The sequence below is a fragment of the Salmo salar genome, chromosome ssa21 (genome assembly GCF_905237065.1).
Source record: "Salmo salar chromosome ssa21, Ssal_v3.1, whole genome shotgun sequence".
NCBI classification, from domain to species: Eukaryota; Metazoa; Chordata; class Actinopteri; order Salmoniformes; family Salmonidae; genus Salmo; species Salmo salar.
Window position 1 is genome coordinate 15,119,897 of NC_059462.1, and position 25,369 is coordinate 15,145,265.

A 25,369-nucleotide genomic window follows, 5' to 3' on the forward strand; every position below is an offset into this window, starting at 1 on the left:
GCCCAGGCGTTATAGGGAGGTCATACAGGCACGTGGAGGCCACACACACTACTGAGCCTCATTTTGACTTGTTTTAAGGACATTACATCAAAGTTGGATCAGCCTGTAGTGTGGTTTTCCACTTTAATTTTGAGTGTGACTCCAAATCCAGACCTCCATGGGTTGATAAATTGGATTTCCATGGATTATTTTTGTGTGATTTTGTTGTCAGCACATTCAACTATGTAAAGAAAAAAGTATTTAATAAGATTATTTCATTCAGATCTAGGATGTGTTATTTTAGTGTTCCCTTAATTTTTTGGAGCAGTGTATATATATACATATATATATATATATAACATTCTATCGGTTGCAAGAGTTGTGTATAATAATTGAAATTGAAAAATTCAAAGTTTTGAATCCGGCGTCGTTTTGCATAACAGTTCATAAACAACGTGCCATAGAATCAGTACATCAAAAATCTATTTTTAAATCTAAATGGCACAGCTTTCAATTTGTTGGTCCTTAAATGAAACTGCTTTGTTTAAAATGTAAATGTTTTATTTAACCTTTATTTAACTAGGCAAGTCAGTTAAGAAGAAATTCTTATTTACAATGACGGCCTACACCAGCCAAACCCGGACGACGCTGGACTAATTGTGCACCGCCCTATGGGACTCCCAATCATGGCCGGTTGTGATACAGAAAGCTGAGGCCCTCCTCTCTTCAACGGTTAAAAATAAAAAAACAGAACATTTTGAGTGAGCAGATAGAATTTGCAGCTCGCACAGATGCAACCAATTAAGATATGTACTCTCACAGCCAAGTCAAAGGGTTGCAAAATGTGACTAAATGGTCGCAGTCTGGAGCCCTGCCTAATAATAGCATATAATTTAATTTTTCCTGACCACATGACCAGGGAAAAAAAACCCAGTTTCTATAGTTCACATGCATTTACCCAGAATGGCTACCACAATGTCATCTTTCAGGATCTCTATGGAGCCCCGAGACAGGAAGTAAAGTGCAGTTAGGACGTCTCCGCTGTGGACCAGGGTGTCCCCTGGGGGGGCGTGGGTGGTCTGGAAGCGCATGGCCAGGGCTCTCAGGCAGCCCTTGGTGGCTCCGTGGAAGGCCTTGCAGCTCTCCAACAGAGCCTGGTTGAGGTGGAGGCAGATATCTGCCTGTAGACACTCAGGGAAGCCTTTTAACACCTACAGTGTTTGTAGAGAAATGAAACAATTATAGAATGCAACCACGATGGATTCACCTCAGGAGTCAGGAAACAGTGTTTCACATGTATGTTGTCATTGTTATTATCACCCTTCTCAAATGGTTAGTATTTCAATATGTTTTTATCTCCTGGAATTTAAAATAGGCTTCCGGTTGTGACAAAAACAATAACAGAATATACTTACCTCTACAATACATGCGAATGAATCTGGGCTAAACTATTCCCCTGTTGCCCCACTACAGTGTTTCAGTGATGCAAATGCACATACTATAAAACACACGCCGTTAGGACCTTTTTCACAATGAAAGATGCAGTAAGTTGTCCAAAGTTTTTCTACAGTATGCTGTACTTGAAAAGGAAAAAGCACCACTGTATCCTTCAAGCAAGCTCATGCATCCACATGCACACTTTTTAGTATTTTTTAAAAATCGTTTTGCCTGTATATCGTTGTATTTGTGTGACTGTCCTTGTCTATCAGTGTTTTGTTACTTGTCATGTTTTTGTGTTTTTTGTGGACCCCAGGAAGAGTAGCTGCTGCTTCTGTAAAAGCTAATGGGGATGCAAATAAAGCCAATCTGTGACATATGCCCTTGGCCTCAGCTCAAAGCACTCGGGTAATTGTAATCTGGCATGCATGTGGAAGCTCAGCTTTGGGCTGTTGGCACACAGGAGATGGTATGGAAACTCAAACACCTCACTCTAAAACTGAATAGAAAAGTGATGATGATGGATTATGGTGTTGCTGGTTGTCTACTGTCTACACATGGGCTAGTATGATATTATGATTTAAAAGCCAAACAAAAATGTAAAGCAATTAAGCTTAACATGGAAATGGTTTACATTCATACTTTCACATATGTACCTCCTGCTCTTACCAGCGTAGATGTTATTCCATTTGAAAAGCAGAAATGAAAAAAAAGTTTTTTTTTACATTTTGCATGAGGATCACATTGGCAAGCAATAGGATTGAACTATGTTGGTATGCTGAATTGAGGTTTTGCTGCTTACCGTGTTCATGTCGATGCCATTCGTGTAGGTCCAGGAGTGTTGGAAATACTCCTCCAGCCGCTGCTTTAGTGGGTTGGGGATCTGGTGGAAGCGGATGAACTCTCGAACCCGGAGCATCTGGGTGTGGTACCTGGCCGTGCCCGAATACAGCCGCTGGATGATAGCTGACACGTTACCGAAGATGCTGGCATACATGAGGGCTGCACAACACACAGACAAAAGTAAAAGTCACCAGTCCTTTGTGCTAGCTATTAGCACAATGAATCTTGTGAATGCTAGTTAATTCTAACATTCCGAGCAGCTTAGTATAAGGAAATAGGAAGTATCAGACTCACAGCCAATCAGCATGACACAGATGGAGAAGATCTTTTCTGAGTTGGTATTTGGGGAGACATTCCCAAAGCCCACGCTGGTTAGACTGCTGAACGTGAAGTAAAGTGCTGTGACGTATTTGTCCTTGATGGAGGGCCCAGAGCTAGGGTCACTGAAGTTATACCTCTTGCCAATGGATACCCCAAGATTGTCGAGCCAACCAATGTTGTGCTCCAGGTAAGGCTTCTCCACATTGCCAATGGCGTACCATATGCAAGCTAGCCAGTGAGCGATGAGTGCAAAGATGCACATGAGTAGTATGAGTACAGCCGCTCCGTACTCAGAGTAACGGTCCAGTTTCCGGGCAACACGCACCAATCGCAGAAGTCGGGCTGTCTTCAATAGGCCAATCAGAGTGGTGGTCTAAAGAGACAAGACATGGTACATAATTAGCAAGGTCTCCAGTAATAAGAGAGACATGATCAGACGTTGTGAAACATGTTCCTTGCATTCACCTTTTACCAAATATGAATAATACATTTTATGCAAAGTTGGTACTGATTTACTGTATTTGATATCACAAAGATGCATTGGAAATATATTTCAGCGCTCAGCCATTACCAAAAGATGTTTTACCAAAAAAGAGTCAACGTCACTTCATCAACATTAGTAATGACTTTTCTCTAGACTCCTCTCAACAGTACAATTCAAAGATTCTTAATCTTGGCAACTTTCTATATAATGGCTCTGGTCAATGTCAAACTAACACGGAACTGTGAAACAAAGAGCACGCAGATAAAATCTGCTTTATTGATGTCTGGGCAGGAGGAAAGTAACACAATGAACGAGTCCCAGGGAGGTTGCTGCTCGCTCTGTCTCATCAACAATGGCTCGAGCAACATTTATACAATTGTCACCTCCAAGGAGATCATTTATTTACCTGACAATTATAATATGGCCCTGGAAAGTGAGGCTAGTAGCTGCGTTTGGTTATTTTCAGAGGCTCTTTAACGGATAAAACTGACAGTGATTCTTATGTGCAGTCAAAAGGGTGGACACACCTACTCATTCAAGGGTTTATCTTTATTTTTTACTATTTTCTACATTGTAGAATAATAGTGAAAACATCAACTATTAAATAACACATACAGTTGAAGTCGGACGTTTGCATACTAAGGTTGGAGTCATTAAAACTCATTTTTCAACCACTCCACAAATTTCTTGTTAACAAACTATTGTTTTGGCAAGTCGGTTAGAACATCTACTCTGTGCATGACACAAGTCATTTGTCCAACAATTGTTAACAGACAGATTATTTCACTTATAATTCACTGTATCACAATTCCAGTGGGTCAGAAGTTCACATACACTAAATTGACTGTGCCTTTAAACAGCTTGGAAAATTCCAGAAAATTATGTCATGGCTTTAGAAGCTTCTGATAGGCTAACTGTCATCATTTGAGTTAAATGGAGGTGTACCTGTGGATGTATTTCAAGGCCTACCTTCAAGCTCATTGCCTCTTTGCTTGAAATCATGGGAAAATCAAAAGAAATCATCCAAGACCTAAGAAAAATAATTGTAGACCTCCACAAGTCTGGTTTATCCTTGGGAGCAATTTCCAAACGCCTTTAAGGTACCACGTTCATCTGTACAAACAATAGAATGCAAGTATAAACACCATGGGACCACACAGCCGGCATACCTCTCAGGAAGGAGACACGTTCTGTCTCCTGGAGATGAACGTACTTTGGTGCAAAAAGTGCAAATCAATCCCAGAACAACAGCAAAGGACCTTGTGAAGATGCTGGAGGAAACAGGTACAACAGTATCTATATCCACAGTAAAACGAGTCCTATATTGACATAACTTGAAAGGCCGCTCAGCAAGGAAGAAGCCACTGCTCCAAAACCGCCATCAAAAGCCAGACTACCGGCACGTGGGGACAAAGATCATACTTTTTGGAAAAATGTCCTCTGGTCTGATGAAACAAAAATAGAACTGTTTAGCCATAATGACCATTGTTATGTTTGGAGGAAAATGAGGGAGGCTTGCAAGCTGAAGAATACAATCCAAACTGTGAAGCACAGGGGTGGCAGCATCATGTTGTGGGGGTGCTTTGCTGCAGGGGGGACTGGTGCACTTCACAAAATTGATGGCATCATGAGGGAGGAAAATTATGTGGATATATTGAAGCAACATTTCAAGACATCAGTCAGGAAGTTAAAGCTTGGTCGCAAATGGGTCTTCCAAATGGACAATGACCCCAAGCATACTTCCAAAGTTGTGGCAAAATGGCTTAAGGACAACAAAGTCAAGGTATTGGAGTGGCCATCACAAAGCCCAGACCTTAATCCTATAGAACATTTGTGGGCAGAACTGAAAAAGCATGTGCGAGCAAAGAGGCCTACAAACCTGACTCAGTTATACCAGCTCTGTCAGGAGGAATGGGCCAAAATTCACCCAACTTATTGTGGGCAGCTTGTAGAAGGCTACCCGAAACGTTTGACCCAAGTTAAACAATTTAAAGGCAATGCTACCAAATACTAATTGAGTGTATGTGAACTTCTGACCCACTGAGAATGTGATGGAAAATTTTTTAAGCTGAACTAAATCTCTCTCTACCATTATTCTGACATTTCACATTCTTAAAATAAAGTGGTGATCCGGGTTGGCGCTCCCCTTGGCTTGTGCCATGGCGGAGATCTTTGTGGGCTATACTCGGCCTTGTCTCAGGATGGTAAGTTGGTGGTTGAAGGTATCCCTCTAGTGGTGTGGGGGCTGTGCTTTGGCAAAGTGGGTGGGGTTATATCCTGCCTGTTTGGCCCTGTCCGGGGGTATCGTTGGACGGGGCCACAGTGTCTCCCGACCCCTCCTGTCTCAACCTCCAGTATTTATGCTGCAGTAGTTTATGTGTCGGGGGGGCTAGGGTCAGTCTGTTATATCTGGAGTATTTCTCCTGTCTTATCTGGTGTCCTGTGTGAATTTAAGGATTCTCTCTCTCTCTCTCTTTCGCTCTCACTCTCTGTCTCTCTGTCTCTCTGTCTCTGTGTGTGTGGACCTGAGCCCTAGGACCATGCCTCAGTACTACCTGGCCAGATGACTCCTTGCTTACCCCAGTCCACCTGGCCTTGCTGCTGCTCCAGTTTCAAATGTTCTGCCTGTGGCTATGGAACCCTGACCTGTTAACCGGACGTGCTACCTGTCCCAAACCTGCTGTTTTCAACTCTCTAGAGACAGAAGGAGCGGTAGAGATACTCTGAATGATCGGCTAGGAAAAGCCAACTGACATTTACTCCTGAGGTTGCACCCTCAACAACCACTGTGATTAGTATTATTTGACCGTGCTGATCATCTATGAACATTTGAACATCTTGGCCATGTTCTGTCATAATCTCTACCCGGCACAGCCAGAAGAGGACTGGCCACCCCTCATAGCCTGGTTCCTCTCTAGGTTTCTTCCTATGTTCTGGCCTTTCTAGGGAGTTTTTCCTAGCCACTGTGCTTCTACACCTGCATTGCTTGCTGTTTGGGGTTTTAGGCTGGGTTTCTGTACAGCACTTTGTGACATCAGCTGATGTAAGAAGGGCTTTATAAATACATTTGATTGATTGATCCTAACTGACCTAAGACAGGTAATTTTTACTAGGATTAAATGTCAGGAATTGTGAAAAAACTGAGTTTAAATATATTTGGTGTATGTGTATGTAAACTTCCGACTTCAACTTTATAGATGTCACGTCCTGACCATAGTAAGATGTGATTTTCTATGGTAGAGTAGGTCAGGGCGTGACAGGGGGTGTTTTGTGTTTTTCTATGTTTTCTATTTCTATGTTTAAGTTCTAGTTTTTCTATTTCTATGTTTTTGTTTTTGGGGTTGATCTCCAATTGGAGGCAGCTGGTCTTCGTTACCTCTGATTGGAGATCTTATTTAAGTAGGGGTTTTTCTTCCTGGGTTTTGTGGGTAATTATATTTTGAGTAGTGTTTGTTTCTCGCTGCGTCAAGGGTTGTTGTTTTGTTTATTCAGTTATTTGTGTTTAGCAAAGTTTCACGGATTTAATAAAATGTGGAACTACAACCACGCTGCACTTTGGTCTGCTCCTTTCGACAGCCGTGACAATAGAACCATGTAGAAACCAAAAAAGTGTTAAATAAATCAAAATATATTTGAGATTCTTCAAAGTAGCCACCCTTTGCCTTGATGACAGTGTTGCACACTCTTGGCATTCTCTCAACCAGCTTCATGAGGTAGTCACCTGGAATGCATTTCAATTAACAGGTGTGCCTTGTTAAAAGTTAATTTGTGGAATTTCTTCCCTTCTTAATGCGTTTGAGCCAATCAGTTGTGTTGTGACAAGGTAGGGGTGGTATACAAAAGATAGCCCTATTTGGTAAAAGACCAAGTCCATATTATGGCAAGAACAGCTCAAATAAGCAAAGAGAAATGACAGTCCATCATTACTTTAAAACATGAAGGTCAGTCAATCTGGAAAATTTCAAGAACTTCTAACATTTCTTCAAGTGCTGTCGCAAAAACCATCAAGTGCTATGATGAAACTGCCTCTCATGAGGACTGCCACAGGAAAGGAAGACCCAGAGTTACCTCTGCTGCAGAGGATAAGTTCATTAGAGTTACTAGCCTCAGAAATTGCAGCCCAAATAAATGCTTCACAGAGTTCAAGTAACAGACATCTCAACATCAACTGTTCAGAGGAGACTACGTGAATCAGGCCTTCGTGGTCAATTTGCTGCAAAGAAACCACTACTGAAGGACACCAATGAGAAGAAGAGACTTGCTTGGGCCAAGAGACATGAGCAATGGACATTAGACCAAAGGAAATCTGTTCTTTGGTCTAATGAGTCCAAATTCACGATTTTTGGTTCCAACCGCTGTCTTCGCTAGACGCAGTGTAGGTGAACGGATGATCTCCGCATGTGTGGTTCATGGAGGAAGTGTGATGGTGTGGGGGTGCTTTTCTGGTGACACTGTCTGTGATTTATTTAGAATTCAAGGCACACTTAACCAGCATGGCTACCACAGCATTCTGCAGTGATACGCCATTCCATCTGGTTTGCGCTTAAAGTGACTATCATTTGTTTTTCAACAGGACAATGACCCAACATATCTCCAGGCTGTGTAAGGGCTATTTGACCAAGAAGGAGAGTGATAGAGTGCTGCATCAGATGACCTGGCCTCCTCAATCCCCCGACCTCAACCCAATTGAGATGGTTAGGGATGAGTTGGACCACAGAGTGATGGAAAGGCAGCCAACAAGTGCTCAGCTTATGCAGGAACTCTTTTAAGACTGTTGGAAAAGCATTCCACGTGAAGCTGGTTGAGAAAATGCCAAGCGTATACATAGCTGTCATCAAGGCAAAGGGTGGCTACTTTGAAGAATGTAAAATATATTTTATACATTTTTGGTCACTACATGATTCCATATGTGTTATTTCATAGTTTTAATTTTTTCACTATTATTCTACAATGTTGAAAATAGTAAAAATAAAGAAAAACCCTTGAATGAGTAGGTGTGTCCAAACGTTTGACTAGTGCTCTATGTGTGGCTGAGTCCGTGGTGTGGCTGAGGGAATGTATGTTTGTTGAATGGCCTTAGATTTCAGAGTTGAAGCTGCAGTGAGACATAGCTGCAGGGCATTATGTGAAACAGGTACAATTGAAAACATTGATAATTTCCTCCAATTCTATGGATTTTGCCATGTTCTTTTGCTGACAATTAATACCAAAATGTTTTTGGAATTTTCAGTTCCACTCACTGTCTAGCTGATTCTTTTATTTAAAATGATATAGGTCCATGATCTTTTCTACATACTTTATATCTGGTTTTTACACTGAAAACTTTTTGGCCGCTAGACTAATTTACCAATCTACATTTTTTTTAATCTGACATGGGCTAATTCCGTGGCTATCAATTACTGACATGAAAAGAAGAAAAACTGCTGATGCACTTGCAACAAGTTTTTTTGTTGTTGGGGGGGGGGGGCTTCAAAAGGGGTGCGGCTCGCAGGCCACCAGTTGCCCATGCCTGATCTAGCTCCACATAGGGCTTATGTAATCAACCTGGTCTGAGCTAATGTTAACGTTAGCTAGCACTAGGGGGTAAGGTTAGGTTTAAGGTTAAGGAGTTAGGTTAAAGGGTTGAAGTTAGGGTTAGGGAAAGGGCCTAGAGTTAGGGGAAAAGTTAGCTAACATGCTAAGTAGTTGCAAAGTAGCTATTTAAGTAGTAAGTAGCCTAGTTGCAAAGTTGTTCAAATGCTAAAGTTGTCTGTGATGAGATTCGAATGTGCAACCTTTGGTTTACTATAGACCCATCCATCCACCCTGACCAACCACCCTCCTTTGCCTTAAGTAACCTTCTATCTTATGTAACCATACCAAACATAACATATAATATTAATGTGAGTGTCCTGGATTTAAGTTTACTATGTTACGTCTAATCTATGAGACCACTATGATATAATAGCACAACAAGTCCTTTACCAACATAAAATAGACTCCATATTAACATGCCCTCTAAAGCCCAATTTTAATAACTCGTCAAGGAGTGCAAGTCAGGCCAAAATACACAATGCAACATGCAACAATTTCAAAGATTTTACTGAGTTACAGTTCATATGAGGAAATCAGTAAATTCAAATACATAAATTAGGCCCTAGTATATGGATTTCACATGACTGGGCAGGGGCGCAGCCATGGGAGGGCCTGGGAGGGCATGGGCCCACCCACTGGGGAGCCAGGCCCAGCCAGTCAGAATGAGGTTTTCCCCACAAAAGGGCTTTATTACAGAGAGAAATACTCCACAGTTTCATCAGCTTTTTGGGTGGCTGGACTCAGACGATCCAGCAGGTGAAGAAGCTAGATTGTGGAGGTCCTGGGCTGGTGTGGTTAAATGTGGTCTGCGGTTGTGAGGCCAGTTGGACGTACTGCCAAATTCTAAAAACCTGTTTTTACCAAACATTCTAAAAACCTGTTTTAACTTTGTCATTATGGGTTATTGCGTGTAGATTGATTTATTTAATCAATTTTAGAATAAGGCTGTAACGTAACAACATGTGGAATTAGTGAAGGGATCTAAATACTTTCCGAATGCACGGTGTGTGGATATATATACACTACCGTTCAAAAGTTTGGGGTCACTTAGAAATGTCCTTGTTTTTGAAAGAAAATAAAAACATTTTGTCCATTAAAATAACATCAAATTGATCAGAAATACAGTGTAGACATTGTTAATGTTGTAAATGACTATTGTAGCTGGAAACGGCAGATTTTTAATGGAATATCTACATAGGCGTCCAGAGGCAATTATGTTAGCACAGCTGAAAACTGTTGTTCTGATTAAAGAAGCAGTACAACTGGCCTACTTTAGACTAGTTGAGTATCTGGAGCATCAGCATTTGTGGGTTCGATTACAGGCTGAAAATGGCCAGAAACAAAGAACTTTCTTCTGAAACTCATCAGTCTATTCTTGTTCTGAGAAATGAAGGCTATTCCATGCGAGAAATTGCCATGAAACTGAAGATCTGGTACAACTGAAGATTTTGTACTACTCCCTTCACAGAACAGCGCAAACTGGCTCTAACCAGAATAGAAAGAGAAATGGGAGGCCCCGGTGCACAACAGAGCAAGAGGACAAGTACATTAGAGTGTCTAGTTTAACAGACGCCTCATAAGATCTCAACTGTCAGCTTCATTAAATAGTACCCGCAAAACACCAGTCTCAACGTCAACAGTGAAGAGGCGACTCCAGGATAAGAGTTCCTCTGTCCAGTGCCTGTGTTATTTTGCCCATCTTAATCTTTTCTTTTTATTGGCCAGTCTGATATATGGCTTTTTGCAACACTGCCTAGAATGACAGCATCCCGGAGTCGCCGCTTCACTGTTGACATTGAGACTGGTGTTTTGCGGGTACTCGTTTTTGGGGGTATCTGTACTTTATTTTACTATTTATATGTTTGACTACTTTTACTTTTACTATATTTTTACTACATTCCAAAATAAAATCTTGTACTTTTTACTCCATACATTTTCCCTGACAACCCAAAGTACTTGTTACATTTTGAATGCTTATCAGAACAGGAAAATTGTGAAATTCACGCACTTCATCAAGATAACATGTGGTCATCCCTACTGCTGTTCTGGCGGACTCACTAAACACAAATGCATCTTTTGTAAATAATGTCTGAGTGTTGGAGTGTGCCCCTGGCTTTCCATACATTCTTGAAACAAGAAAATGTTGCTGTCTGCTTTGCTTAATATAAGAAATATGCAATTATTTATACTTTTACTTTTGACAGTTAAGTATATTTTAGCAATTACATTTACTTAAAGTATATTTAAAACCAAATACTTTCACTCAAGTAGTATTTTACTGGGGGACTTTCACTTTTACCTTTTAATAGAAAGTTATTCAAGTATCTATACTTTTACTCAAGTATGACAATTGGGTACATTTTCCACCACTGCATATTGACATGGTATAAGTTATGGCAAAATGAGTATAAATGCAGGAAATTCGCTTTAAAACAGAAAAAATAAATATCCACCTCATGCCAAAATGGATAGAATTATCTGTAAAACTGCAACTTTTTTCTCTCTGCCCCATGGCAAAATGAGTAGAATTGCATTATATTTGTTATAAAATTGTTACATGTACTCTATGCCCGATGACAAAATGTGTAGAATAGGCCTTAAACACAGCGCGGGAGCCTGCTGGCTTGGTTATGAAGCTCCCTGATCATTCTGTTAGACACCAACATTGCTTCGAAAGGGTAAAGATGTGAATCCATTAACACTTGCAGGTTGTGATAAAATAGCTCAATAAAGCAAATTGATAAAAATGGTCACCAATTACCCCTAAACACAGGCTGTAGGTCTACTGAACAACCTGTTTCATAGGCATGGTGCAGTTTCATCCAACACATACAGTGCATGAAAACATCTGTAAAAAAAAGGTGAGACAACCTTGGTGGCATAGAAGACAATGGGGCTAAATTGAACAGTGAACGATTTTGTATTAAAAAAAATTGTGACATGCTGAAATGAAACAATGACTCGGCACCGGTTTTTATTTTGATTTGTTGTCAATATTCACTGACTGACTTTAAAAATATACAGTGAGGGAAAAAAGTACTTGATCCCCTGCTGATTTTGTACGTTTGCCCACTGACAAAGAAATGATCAGTCTATAATTTTAATGGTAGGTTTATTTGTACACTGAGAGATGTTATAAAATAAATGTTATAAAATGATTTGCATTTTAATGAGGGAAATAAGTATTTGACCCCTCTGCAAAACATGACTTAGTACTTGGTGGCAAAACCCTTGTTGGCAATCACAGAGGTCAGACGTTTCTTGTAGTTGGCCACCAGGTTTGCACACATCTCAGGAGGGATTTTGTCCCACTCCTCTTTGCAGATCTTCATTAAGTCATTAAGGTTTCGAGGCTGATGTTTGGCAACTCGAACCTTTAGCTCCCTCCACAGATTTTCTATGGGATTAAGGTCTGGAGACTGGCTAGGCCACTCCAGGACCTTAATGTGCTTCTTCTTGAGCCACTCCTTTGTTGCCTTGCCCGTGTGTTTTGGGTCATTGTCATGCTGGAATACCCATCCACGACCCATTTTCAATGCCCTGGCTGAGGGAAGGAGGTTCTCACCCAAGATTTGACGGTACATGGCCCCGTCCATCGTCCCTTTGATGCGGTGAAGTTGTCCTGTCCGCTTAGCAGAAAAACACCCGCAAAGCATAATGTTTCCACTTCCATGTTTGACGGTGGGGATGGTGTTCTTGGGGTCATAGGCAGCATTCCTCCTCCTCCAAACACGGCGAGTTGAGTTGATGCCAAAGAGCTCCGTTTTGGTCTCATCTGACCACAACACTTTCACCCAGTTGTCCTCTGAATCATTCAGATGTTCATTGGCAAACTTCAGACGGGCATGTATATGTGCTTTCTTGAGCAGGGGGACCTTGCGGGCGCTGCAGGATTTCAGTCCTTCACGGCGTAGTGTGTTACCAATTGTTTTCTTGGTGACTATGGTCCCAGCTGCCTTGAGATCATTGACAAGATCCTCCCGTGTAGTTCTGGGCTGATTCCTCACCATTCTCATGATCATTGCAACTCCAAGAGGTGAGGTCTTACATGGAACCCCAGGCCGAAGGAGGTTGACAGTTCTTTTGTGTTTCTTCTATTTGCGAATAATCGCACCAACTGTTGTCACCTTCTCACCAAACTGCTTGGCGATGGTCTTGTAGCCCATTCCAGCCTTGTGTAGGTCTACAATCTTGTCCCTGACATCCTTGGAGAGCTCTTTGGTCTTGGCCATGGTGGAGAGTTTGGAATCTGATTGATTGATTGCTTCTGTGGACAGGTGTCTTTTATACAGGTAACAAACTGAGATTAGGAGCACTCCCTTTAAGAGTGTGCTCCTAATCTCAGTTTGTTACCTGTATAAAAGACACCTAGGAGCCAGAAATCTTTTTGATTGAGAGCGGGTCAAATACTTATTTCCCTCATTAAAATGCAAATCAATTTATAACATTTTTGACATGCGTTTTTTCTGGATTTTTTTGTTGTTATTCTGTCTCTCACTGTTCAAATAAACCTACCATTAAAATTATAGACTGATAATTTCTTTGTCAGTGGGCAAACGTACAAAATCAGCAGGGGATCAAATACTTTTTTCCCCTCACTGTATATATACTTAACCTTTATATAAATAGGCAAGTCAGTTAAGAACAAATTGTTATTTACAATGACGGCCTACCCAGACGAAAACCTAACCCAGACGACACTGGGCCATTTGTGCACCGCCCTATGGGACTCCCAATCCCGGCCGGTTGTGATACAGCCTTGAATTAAACCAGGATCTGTAGTGACACCTCTAGCACTGAAATGCAGTGCCTTAGACTGCTGCACCACTCGGGAGCTGACTCAGTAGTAGAGGTGGAATAGGTGATTATGCTTTATAATGAATCGCAAGCTGTCTTTCTCTCTCTCTCGTGTTCTGGTGAGCCCATAGAAGCCTGTTCTATTCATTCTTATTTCTATGGGTGTGCCAACAGAGCATGATAAAGCACTGAAAGGATATTCCCTCATTAACAAACAAGCAAACATGCCGGCCTGCCCAGGGCTGGATTAATGCAGGGGCTTACAGGGAAGCCCCTGGACCAAAGCCCACAGGAGCCCACTCTCAATGTTCAAAATACACCAGAAAGCATAATTTAGCCACAGAGAATCAATAGTTTCAAAAAACATAACTGTGAATTAAGTTTTATCACAATCACATACATGTAACTGCTAAAATAAAGGAAACACCAACATAACGTGTTTAAATAGGGTGTTGGGCCACTACGAGCTGCCAGAACAGTTTCAATGTGCCTTGGCATAGATTCTACAAGTGGACCTAAACCATGGCAGGAAAATGCACCCAACACCATAACATATACTTTGTATCCCTCATTTACTTATTTCTTTTATTTTGGCAGTTACAGGTATGCCTACCGTCAGTAAGGCAGCAATTTGGGCAGAATGCCAGCCAAATATAGAACACCTTGTTGTGTTGTGGCCATAGACATATAATTCATAGAAGGGTTTTGGAACTTCTTACCCTGGTAATTTGATTGTTAAACTCATGGGTACACTACAGTAGCAATGGCTGCCATTCCTGACTTGAATGGGAACTGCTATCTATGGACTATATTTATATGGTTGGTTGCAGCTGTCAGTTTGCCTTTTAAAATGTTTTAAATACATACATTAACATTTTAGTAATTTAACAGACACTCTTATCTAGAGGGATTTGCTGTGACAACGTCAGATTATCATCTAGTCGACTCAGGAATTCGATCCAACAACCTTTTGGTTATTGGCCCAATGCTCTTAACCTCTAGGCTACAATCACGAGAAAAAAGTACAGTTTTTAAAGCAAATGCCTACTGCTGAAAAGAGAAGACTAATCTGCCTGTAGAACCAATAACAGAACAAAAGTACTCAACAACTCCCAATTTTGAGCGAACAACAGCATTGTTTTTAAAAGTAGCTCATCTTGAGATAAGCTATTGCCACGGGGAGCGCAGCGGCCATCACCGGTGAGTAGCCTATGGCTTCATCTTCATCACTGGGTGAGTCAGTGTGGCACTAAAAAGTTTATTTAGTAGCTTACTGTAGTATGTATATACAGTGCATTCTGAAAGTATTCAGACCCCTTGACCTTTTCCACATTTTGTTACGTTACAGTCTTATCCTAAAATGTATTAAATATTTTTTTTCCCTACACGCAATACTCCATAATGACTTATTTGGCTTCCAAAGCAAAAACAAGTTTGCACATTTATTTTTTTTAAAAGACTGAAATATCACATTTACATAGGAATTCAAACCCTTTACTCAGTACTTTGTTGAAGCACCTTTGGCAGCAATGACAGCTTCGAGTCTTCTTGGGTATGACGCTACAAGCTTGGTACACCTGTATTTGGGGAGTTTCTCCCATTCTTCTCGGCAGATCCTCTCAAGCTCTGTCAGGTTGGATGGGGAGCGTCGCTGCACAGCTATTTTCAGGTCTCTCCAGAGATATTCGATCGGGTTCAAGTGTGGGCTCTAACTGGGCCACTTATTGACTTTCAAAGACTTGTCCCAAAGCCACTCCTTTGTTGTCTTGGCTGTGTGTTTAGGATCGTTGTCCTGTGGGAAGGTCAACTTTCGCTCCAGTCTGAGGTCCTGAGCACTCTGGAGCAGGTTTTCATCAAGGATCTCTCTGTACTTTGCTCCGTTCATCTTTCCCTCGATCCTGACTAGTCTCCCAGTCCCTACCGCTGAAAAATATCCCCACAGCATGATGCTGCCACCACCATGCTTCACCGTAGGGATGGTGCCAGGTTTTCTCCAGATGTGACGCTTGGCATTCAGGCCATAAAGTTCAATCTTGGTTTCATCAGACCAGAGAATCTTGTTTCTCATGGTCTGAGTCCTTTAGGTGCCTTTAGGCAAACTCCAAGCAGGCTGTTGTGCATTTTACTAAGGAGTGGCTTCTGTCTGGCCACTATCATAAAGGCCTGATTGGTGGAGTGCTGCAGTGATGGTTGTCCTTTTGGAAGGTTCTCCCATCTCCACAGAGGAACTATGGAGCTCTGTCAGTATGACCATCGGGTTCTTGGTCACCTCCCTGACCAAGGCCCTTCTCCCCCGATTGGCCAGTTTGGCCGGGCAGCCAGCTCTAGGAAGAGTCTTGGTGGTTCCAAACTTCTTCCATTTAAGAAGGAAGGAGGCCACTGTGTTCTTGGGGACCTTCAATGCTGAAAACATTTTTGGTACCCTTCCCCAGATCTGTGCCTCCAAATTTCTAAAAACCTGTTTTCACTTTGTCATTATGGGGTATTGTGTGTAGGAAAACATTTATTGTATCCATTTTAGAATAAGGCTGTAACGTAACAAAATGTGGAAAAAGGGAATGGGTCTGAATACTTTCCGATGCACTGTATATATACTGAACAAAAATATAAGTGCAACATGTAAAGTGCTGGTCCTCGGTTTCATGAGCTGAAATAAAAGATCCCAGAAATGTTCCATACACACAAATAGCTTATTTCTCAAAAATATTGTGCACAAATTTGTTTACATCCCTGTTAGTGAGCATTTCTCCTTTGCCAAGCTCATCCATCCACCTGACAGATGTGGCATATCAAGAAGCTGAGTAAACAGCATGATCATTACACAGGTGCATCTTGTGCTGGGGACAATAAAAGGCCACTCTAAAATGTGCCGTTTTGTCACACAACCCAATGCCACAGATGTCTGAAGTTTTGAGAGAGCAAGCAATTGGCGAGTTCATTTCTCTACCATAAGCTGCCTACAATGTCGTTTTAGAGAATTAGGCAGTACATCCAACCGGCTTCACAACCGCAGACCACGTGTAACCACACCAGCCTAGGACCTCCACATCTGGCTTCTTCACCTGCAGTATCATCTGAGACCAGCCACTCGGACAGCTAATGAAACTGTGGGTTAACACAACCGAAGAACTTCTGCACAAACTTTCATAAACCGTCTCAAGGAAGCTCATCTGCTTTCTTGTTGTCCTTACCAGGGTTTTGACCTGACTGCAGTTCGCCGTTATAACCGACTTCAGTGGGCAAATGCTCACCTTCGTTGGCCAGTGGCATGCTGAAGAAGTGTGCTCTTCACGGATGAATCCCGGTTTCAACTCTACCTGTCAGATGGCACACAGCGTGTATGCCGTCGTGTGGGCGAGCGGTTTGCTGACGTCAACGTTGTGAACAGAGTGCCCCATGGTGGGGTTATGGGTTGGGCAGGCATAAGGTACGGACAATAAACACAATTGCATTTTATCGATGGCAATTTGAATGCACAGAGATACCGTGACGAGATCCTGATGCCCATTGTCATGCCATTCATCTGCCGCCATCACCTCATGTTTCAGCATGATAATGCACAGCCCCATGTCGATCTGTACACAATTCCTGGAAGTTGAAAATGTCCCAGTTCTTCCATGGCCTACATACAAGACAATGTCACCCATTGAGCATGTTTGTGATGCTCTGGATCGACGTGTACGACAGCGTGTTCCAGTTCCCGCCAATATCCAGCAACTTCACACCGCCATTGAAGAGGACTGGCACAACATCCCACAGGCCACAATCAATAGCCTGATCAATGCGAAGGAGATGTTGTGCTGCATGAGGAAAATGGTGGTCACACCAGATACTGAGTGGTTTTCTGATCCACGTCCCTACCTTTTTTTTTGCTTTTCCACGGCCCTACCTTTATATATATTCATTCATTTATTTCCTCCAATTATTGTCAAATCTGTGTGTCCCTTCATTGGCCTGGGCTATTGTTTTAATTCAAGACCAGATCATTTTTATTGATCTCAGTTTGTCAGTGTCAGAGCAGCCACTCATTTCATTCATTTGTGTGGTATAAAAAAGTATTCTACTAATGTCTTCTGCCATGTAAATGAAATGCATTTATAAAAAGCCCCCCAAAAAATCCCAACCCTGCTTCAAATTTTCCCCCATGTCTAGAAATCCTAAAAATGCCTCTGCTCAACAGTAGCCTATGTCACATCGCAAGTGTTATGGCTTTATTATAAAGGGGCTTTATCTTCAACCGTAAATTTACCATGCACCGATTTGCAACTTTGTGCGCAGATTTGTTTACAGAAAATTAGGGTGTGTCAGGAGGGGGGGGGGCATAAAAATCCTAAACCATGGGGCCTATGATTTCTTAATCCTGCCCTGGGCCTGCCTGCCAATGGGCCTTTCACATCTGTATGTCAGCTGTGCACACAGCACTGCTGGGCTCTGCTGGCTCGCTCCTCATTTAAATGCATCATTGAAGCCATTAATCCACGTAAATGGATTTTGGAACGACGGCCATTCAAAAAAAAACAACAACAACAACATGCAATTTAATACAGTAATCCTTTCAGAGCCGAGACAGAAAAATTCAGCCTTTAAGAAGTAGCCCACGGGCATAAGTCTGAGCTTAATAAATGGGAAAAGAGTGGAAGCACTGCTGAAGTGATATGCAATAAACCTCCCAGAGAGAAAAACACAGGGAAAGACATGCATTAGGGATGACTTACTTCATCTGATCCTGAACCGAAGATAAGCAGGTCAAAGGGGATCGCAGCCACCATGTCTATAAGGAACCAGCCTTTGAAATAGTGAATGGCGATCTTCCCTGGCTGGCTGACCACTTCCTCGTTCAGGTTCACATAGGTGGTCCGGAAGTTGATAACGATGTCAACGATGAACATGATGTCCACCATGAAATCCACCACGTTCAGGGGATTGCAGGAGTATCCACACTCGCGCCTCATTTGCTCCTCGCGGTCATTGAGTAGGAAAGCAGCAGAGTAGGGTGTGAGGATGGCTGTATAGATGACCAGCAGCAGGATGAGCCAGTCCCACATAGCTTTGAACGGGCTGTAGTGGAGGATGGTGAATCTGTCCATGCGTGGAGTCTGGAGCTTGTATTCTGGAAGGACATCAGCACCCAGTGACAGTACCTGTAGTAGCAGAGAGAAGAGGGGACAGCAATCACCAAGAGCACTAATTTAAACAAATTCGGACAAAAAGTTTTACTCTGTAGATTTGAGTGTCGAACATTTCTCTAAGTGGCAATATAATAATCTATCCGAGGCAGCTTTTAACTCCCTTATCTCAGTAGCTGGCTATTGCCGGAGCAATCGAGGTAATGTGCCTGCCTCAAGGACTTGACAGCCGCTATGATTCAGCTAACCTGAGAGTAAGTGAGGTACAGTCCAACTCTATTAGGACAAGTCCTCTCCTCTCATTTGACAGACAGGACGATTGCCACCGTCTTGGGATGTGAATAATATGATTTCCAATATCAAATGTGTTCCACAGGATCACAAGTCTGGGTAACAGTCTTTTTAGCTAACATCCCACTCCTGTCTTTGGCAAATTACAAGGAGTGGATTGTAATTGCTGAACAGAGACGGCAACCAGGCTACAGAATCACTGCCTTACCGTCTAACATTCTGGTAGTAAATTCATGTATAGATTTTTGGGGGTAGAACATTTTGAAAATGCAATTTGATTTAATGATAGAATTGAGGGAGGATAATCAGGTTACATATCCTAGCAATATATCTTTTGAAAATAGTACCTTTTACAAAAGCTTTTTACATTTGCAGTGCTCTATTCATAGCAATGGTAGAGCTACAACAGACAGTGTCCATTATTCAACAGCTTCTGGGTTAGCTTCTCTCCATGGTTGGACTCTGACTCTGGGGCTTATTATGGCTATCTAAACAATGTTGTACTCTATTTAAGCAATAATGCCCTTTGGGGTGTGGTATATGGCCAATATACCATGTCTAAGGGCTGTTCTTAAGGACGACGCAACGCGGAGTGCTTGGACATAGCCCTTAGCTTAGATATATTGGCCATGTATCACAAATCCCCGAGGTGCCTTATTGCTATTATAAACTGGTTACCAACATAATTAGAGCAGTAAAAATAAATATTTGGTCATTTCCGTGGTATACTGTAATGACTGTTTGATAACGCTCTCCGTAGCCGATTTGAGCAAGACCTTTAAACCGGTCAACATCCACAAAGCCACGTGGCCAGATGGAATACCAGGACATGTACTCAAAGCATGTGCAGACCAACTGGCAAGTGTCTTCATCGACATTTTCAACTTCTCCCTGACTGAGTCTGTAATACCTACATGTTTCAAGCAGACCACCATAGTCCCTGTGCCCAAGGAAGTGAAGGTAACCTGCCTAAATGATTACCGCCCTGGAGCACTCACGTCGGTAGCCACATGAAGTGCTTTGAAAGGCTGGTCATGGCTCACATCAACGGCATCCTCCTGGATACCCTAGACCCACTCCAATTCGCATATTGCCCCAACAGATCCACAGATGACGCAATCTTAATCACACTCCCACTGCCCTTTCCCACCTGGACAAAAGGAACACCTATGTGAGAATGCTGTTCATTGACTACAGCTCAGCGTTCAACACCATAGTACACATGAAGCTCATCAATAAGCTAAGGACCCTGGGACTAAACACCTCCCTCTGCAACTGGATCCTGGACATCCTGACGGGGCGCCTCCAGGTGGTAAGGATAGGCAACAACATGTCTGCCTCGTTGATCCTCAACACTGGGGCCCCTCAGGGGTGTGTACTTAGTCCCCTCCTGTACTCCCTGTTCACCCATGACTGCGTGGCCAAACACGACTCCAACACCATCATTAAGTTTGCTGACGACACAACAGTGATAGGCCTGATCACCGACAATGATGAGACAGCCTATAGGGAGGAGGTCAGAGACCTGGCAGTGTGGTGCCAGGACCAGAACCTCTCCCTCAATGTGAGCAAGACAAAGGAGCTGATCGCGAACCACAGGAAAAGGTGGGCCGAACAGGCCCCCATTAACATCAACGGGGCTGTAGTGGAGCGAGTTTCTACATCAACAACGAACTATCATGGTCCAAACACACCAAGAAAGTTGTGAAGAGTGCATGACAAAACCTTTTCCCCCTCAGGAGACTGAAAAGATTTGGCATGGGTCCCCAGATCCTCAGAAAGTTCTACAGCTGCACTATCGAGAGCATCCTGACCGGTTGCATCAACGCCTGGTATGGCAACTGCTCGGCATCTGACCATAAGGCACTACAGAGGGTGGTGCGTATGGCCCAGTACATCACTGGGGCCCATTTTCCTGCCATCCAGGACCTATATAATAGGCGGTGTTAGAGGAAAGCCCATAAAATTGTCAGAGACTCCAGTCACCCAAGTCATAGACTGTTTTCTCTGCTACCGCATGGCAAGCGGTACCGGAGCACCAAGTCTAGGACCAAAAGGCTCCTTAACAGCTTCTACGCCCCCAAGCCATAAGACTGCTGAACAATTAATCAAATGGCCACCGGACTATTACATTGACCCCCCCCCCCCCATTTGTTTTGTACACTGCTGCTACTCGCTGTTCGTTATCTATGCATAGTCACTTCACCCCTACCTACATGTACAAATTACCTCAACCAATCTGTACCCTTGAACACTGACTCAGTACCGGTACCCCACTATTTTTTACTTTAGTTTATTTGGTAAATATTTTCTTAACTCTTCTTGAACTGCACTGTTGGTTAACTTCATCGGGGTAGGGGGCAGTATTTTGACGTTCGGATGAAAAGCGTGTCCGTAGTAAACTGCCTGCTACTCAGGCCCAGAAGGTAGGATATGCATGTTATATAGAAAACACTCTGAGGTTTCTAAAACTGTTTGAATGATGTCTGTGAGTATAACAGAACTCATATGGCAGGCAAAAACTTGAGAAAAAAATGCAACCAGCAAGTGGGAAATCTGAGGTTGTAGTTTTTCAAGTGATTCCCTATCCAGTATACAGTGTCTGTGGGGTCATTTTGCACTTCCTACGGCTTCCACTAGATGTCAACAGTCTTTAGAACGTTGTTTCATGCTTCTACTGTGAATGGGGAGAGAATAAGAGCCATTGGAATCAGATGACTGAGAAAATGACATGAGCTCAGACAGGCGCGCGCCCGTGAGAGTTAGGTGTGTTCCTTTTTATTTCTGAAGACAATGGAATTGTCCGGTTGGAATATTATCCAAGATTTATGATAAAAACATCCTAAAGATTGATGCTATCCATCGTTTGACATGTTTCTACGAACTGTAATATAACTTTTTTGACTTTTCGTCTGAACTTACTGCGCGAGCACAGTGCATTTGGATTACTCGACTGAACGTGCGAACAAAAAGGAGGTATTTGGACATAAAGGATGGACTTTATCGAAACAAAACAAACATTTATTGTGGAACTGGGATTCCTGGGAGTTCATTTCGATGAAGATCATCAAAGGTAAGTGAATATTTATAATGTTATTTGTGACTTCTGTTGACTCCAAAATGGTGAGTATCTGTATGGCTTGTTTTGACGTCTGAGCGCTGTACTCAGATTATTGCAAAGTGTGCCTTCGCCGTAAAACTTTTTTGAAATCTGACACAGCGGTTGCATTAAGGAGAAGTGTATCTATAATTCTTTGAATAACAGTTGTATATTTTATCAACATTTATGATGAGTATTTCTGTAAATTGATGTGCTCATTCACCGTAAGTTTTGGGAGGCAAAACATTTCTGAACATTACACGCCAATGTAAAATGTTTTTTTTTTATATATAAATATGAACTTTATCGAGCAAAACATACATGTATTGTGTAACATGAAGTCCTATGAGTGCCATCTGATGAAGATCATCAAAGGTTAGTGATTCATTTTAGCTGTATTTATGGATTTTGTGACGCCTCTCCTTGCTTGGAAAATGGCTGTGTGGTTTTTCTTGTCTAGGCGCTGTCCTAACATAATCTAATGTTATGCTTTCGCCGTAAAGCCTTTTTGAAATCGGACACTGTAGTTGGATTAACGAGAAGTGTATCTTTAAAATGGGATATAATAGTTGTATGTTTGAGAAATTTGAATTATGAGATTTTTGTTGTTTTGAATTTGGCGCCCTGCTATTTCACTGGCTGTTGGCGAGTGTGTCCCGCATGTGGGACGCTAGCATCCCACATACCCCAGAGAGGTTAAGGGCTTGTAAGTCAGCATTTCACGGTAAGGTCTACACTTGTTGTATTCGGCGAGTGTGACAAATAAAGTTTGATTTGATACGATCTGATATACCATGGCTGTCAGCCAATCAGCATTCAGGGCTCAAACCACCCAGTTTATAATGGCCAGTTAGTATGTGGCCTTCCTCTCCTTTGGATCTTAATGAGCTCTGACAGGCTGCAAAGAGAGACCTTCTATCTGATGATAGTGCTGGAGAAATGATGAGGACAGAGGGCTTTGTTTTATGTTGCCTCGGTACATCTACAAGATGAATTATGGATTCTCCCATGCATCTCGACATCTACCGTATCTAATGTGGAAAAACCCACCCACCGAATGGCCAATTCAAGGTAGTGCAACCCAGAAAATTCAGCGCGTTCAGTCGGATGATGGCTGTACTTATGAGTGAGAATGGCTTGTCTCTTCTATAGAATGTCATTGTCAGGAGGAGTGCTCTGTTTTTCGCCTGTCAAAGAAGGTCTGGTTGTACGGGAAAGCTTGGTGTTCTACCCTACAGCCTGTGCTGAGGTTTGACACTGACGTTAATGAGAGGACAGTCACTATACAGCACTATACAGCGCTAAGGAACAAGCAGGAGAGATTCTACTGCATACTGTATTACACTGCTGGACTTGTTTTTCCACGGAGCAAATCTAACACCGGCTATTCATTGATGAGATTGTTTCTCCAATTCATTGCATTAGCACCCATGTCAAACAGTGTGGAAAAAAGCAGCCATTAGTGCAGACATAATGAATAATATAGGCAGCAATGTGTCTGGCATTCATTTGGTAAATGTCTCATTTTGTGGCCCGTACGCATAATGTGACATGAAAGTTGTACGAAAAAAAGAGTCAAATGTGCTTTCCAGACAGCCAATTGTCTCACCTGTGTGACTTTTTCAGTGACGTTGTGCGTTCTGTCCTTAACCTTGGGTGCTATGATAGTGTTTTCTGACGATGGGGGAGAGTGTGCCTTATTTTCGTTATTCCGCTCCGCGAAGTTGAGCGCAATCAGCGGGATCTTGTTGATGGTGCTGTACTTGTTGATGTTGGATTCAGAGGTGGAGCCAAGCAAACTGGACTTGAGATGATTGAACGGACCTGGAACGGAAAGACAACCCAAAGACATGGACTGTAGAGAGATGGTAATACAGTATAGCACAGCTCTAGTAAAGGACATTGAGTAGTACCTGGACAGAGGTCAAAACTGTAGCAGTGAGCCAAACATCACACATTTGATGATGGTTGGCGTTGGTGATCAGGGAAACTGATGGGAAGCAGACAGAGCATAGTGACCACTGATCCCCCCCCCCCCTCTCAGAAAGCAAAATAGCTTTCTTTCATGCAAGTGTTGGGTTGGGTGGGGATGGCAATATTAGCAGTCAGTGGAGGCAGCAGGCTTTCATTCAGGGGGTGTTGATCAATCATCCAAAGACATTTAAAATAGCTGACATGACAAAAACACTCAACTGTCTAAGTCACAACACATTCTCAAGTGCAGCGCTTCGTTGAGTGTAGAATTTCAGGGAGAAATCATCATCACTCGTGGTCAATTGGCTTGACTAGGATACATGCGTCAAACAGTCCAATGCACGACAAGCATGGTCAGGGAACACATCGTTACCTCTGATATAGCGACCATTGTCTAAAAGCAGCATCATAGTGGCGAAGGGAAGAGAGAAGATAGAAATAGTACTGTGGATGCAGATAATGTTGGCATGGATACGTAATAGTATACCGTAATACACAATTCCTGAGCAAGGAGTACTCACAAGACACAAAGATGACAATAGCTCTGTCCCCATTCAAAATCTAGGGACCACAAAGCTTTCGCTAGACATTTCATCGTCCTACTTTACCTTCACTTGCGTGTCGGTCCCTGAACATGCTCTTGGAGTTGTTGAAGCCTTCTATGTCTTGGACGGAGGAGGCTCGCCTCATGCTGCTCCCGCTGATGCTGCCTCTGGAGATGGTGTGTGCGAGGCAGGTGGTGGACTGGTGCGCCTCCGTCTGGTACAGCCTGTCCCACGGGTGCTGCTTGGGAGAGGAGTGGTCCAGGGGTCCGGGTCCATGCACACTGGCCTGGGAGGAGTGGTGGCTGGAGCTGATGAGGGCCCGTGTGTCGTTGGCATCGGTGGGGCTGCAGTTGTCCTCGGTCGGGGGCGACTGGAAGTTGGTCAGAGCCACAGAGTCCTCGTTCTGTTTGGGGGAGGGGGAGTCCACCATGACGGCATCTGGGTCTTCTTGTGGAAGAGACTGTTTGTTGGAGACCAGACTAAAGGCAGCCTGGCGGAATCGGAAGAATCGTCCCTTTCCTAAACAACAGAAAATGTTGGACGTGTTTATTCCTGCACCAAACAATCAAATGATAAGAAAGTATGATTTTGACTGTATACCATAACATGTAAAAGATCTAAAGCATAAGCAATAGCAACAATTATTTAGTCAATTCAGTCACATTTTCAATGAATGCAAATCTCATTACTGTTCTTTGAGCTGGAAGGTGCACTTTCATTTATCTGATTGTGTGGAATTCTATAATGATGTGTTCATGATCAAAGAGAGGAAGCAGAAAGCCGGAGAATCAACCTCTAATCCAATGGCATTCAATGGTACGTGACTGAATAACCTTGATCTGCCCTTTACCCATAGTGCATAGTGTGTATACTGCTGTAATGCCTGTCATAGTGTTCT

The 25,369-nt window shown here is 42.7% G+C and overlaps 1 protein-coding gene across 2 annotated transcripts in view; it reads right to left on the reverse strand.

Moving 5' to 3' along the window:
- The window catches only part of LOC106581803 (potassium voltage-gated channel subfamily H member 7), a 53,652-nt gene that overhangs the window by 14,242 nt on the left and 14,041 nt on the right, over positions 1–25,369 (reverse strand). Inside the window, exons 4-10 of one of the 2 annotated variants that reach the window (XM_014164130.2) lie at positions 24,535–24,990; positions 24,300–24,320; positions 23,562–23,776; positions 18,151–18,576; positions 2,554–2,953; positions 2,219–2,418; positions 938–1,190 (exon numbers count right to left, since the gene is read on the reverse strand). In XM_014164130.2, the coding sequence (XP_014019605.1) occupies positions 938–1,190; positions 2,219–2,418; positions 2,554–2,953; positions 18,151–18,576; positions 23,562–23,776; positions 24,300–24,320; positions 24,535–24,990 (1,971 nt within the window). The remainder of the gene's footprint in view (positions 1–937; positions 1,191–2,218; positions 2,419–2,553; positions 2,954–18,150; positions 18,577–23,561; positions 23,777–24,299; positions 24,321–24,534; positions 24,991–25,369) is intronic. The other variant, XM_045704631.1, reaches the window with a different exon arrangement.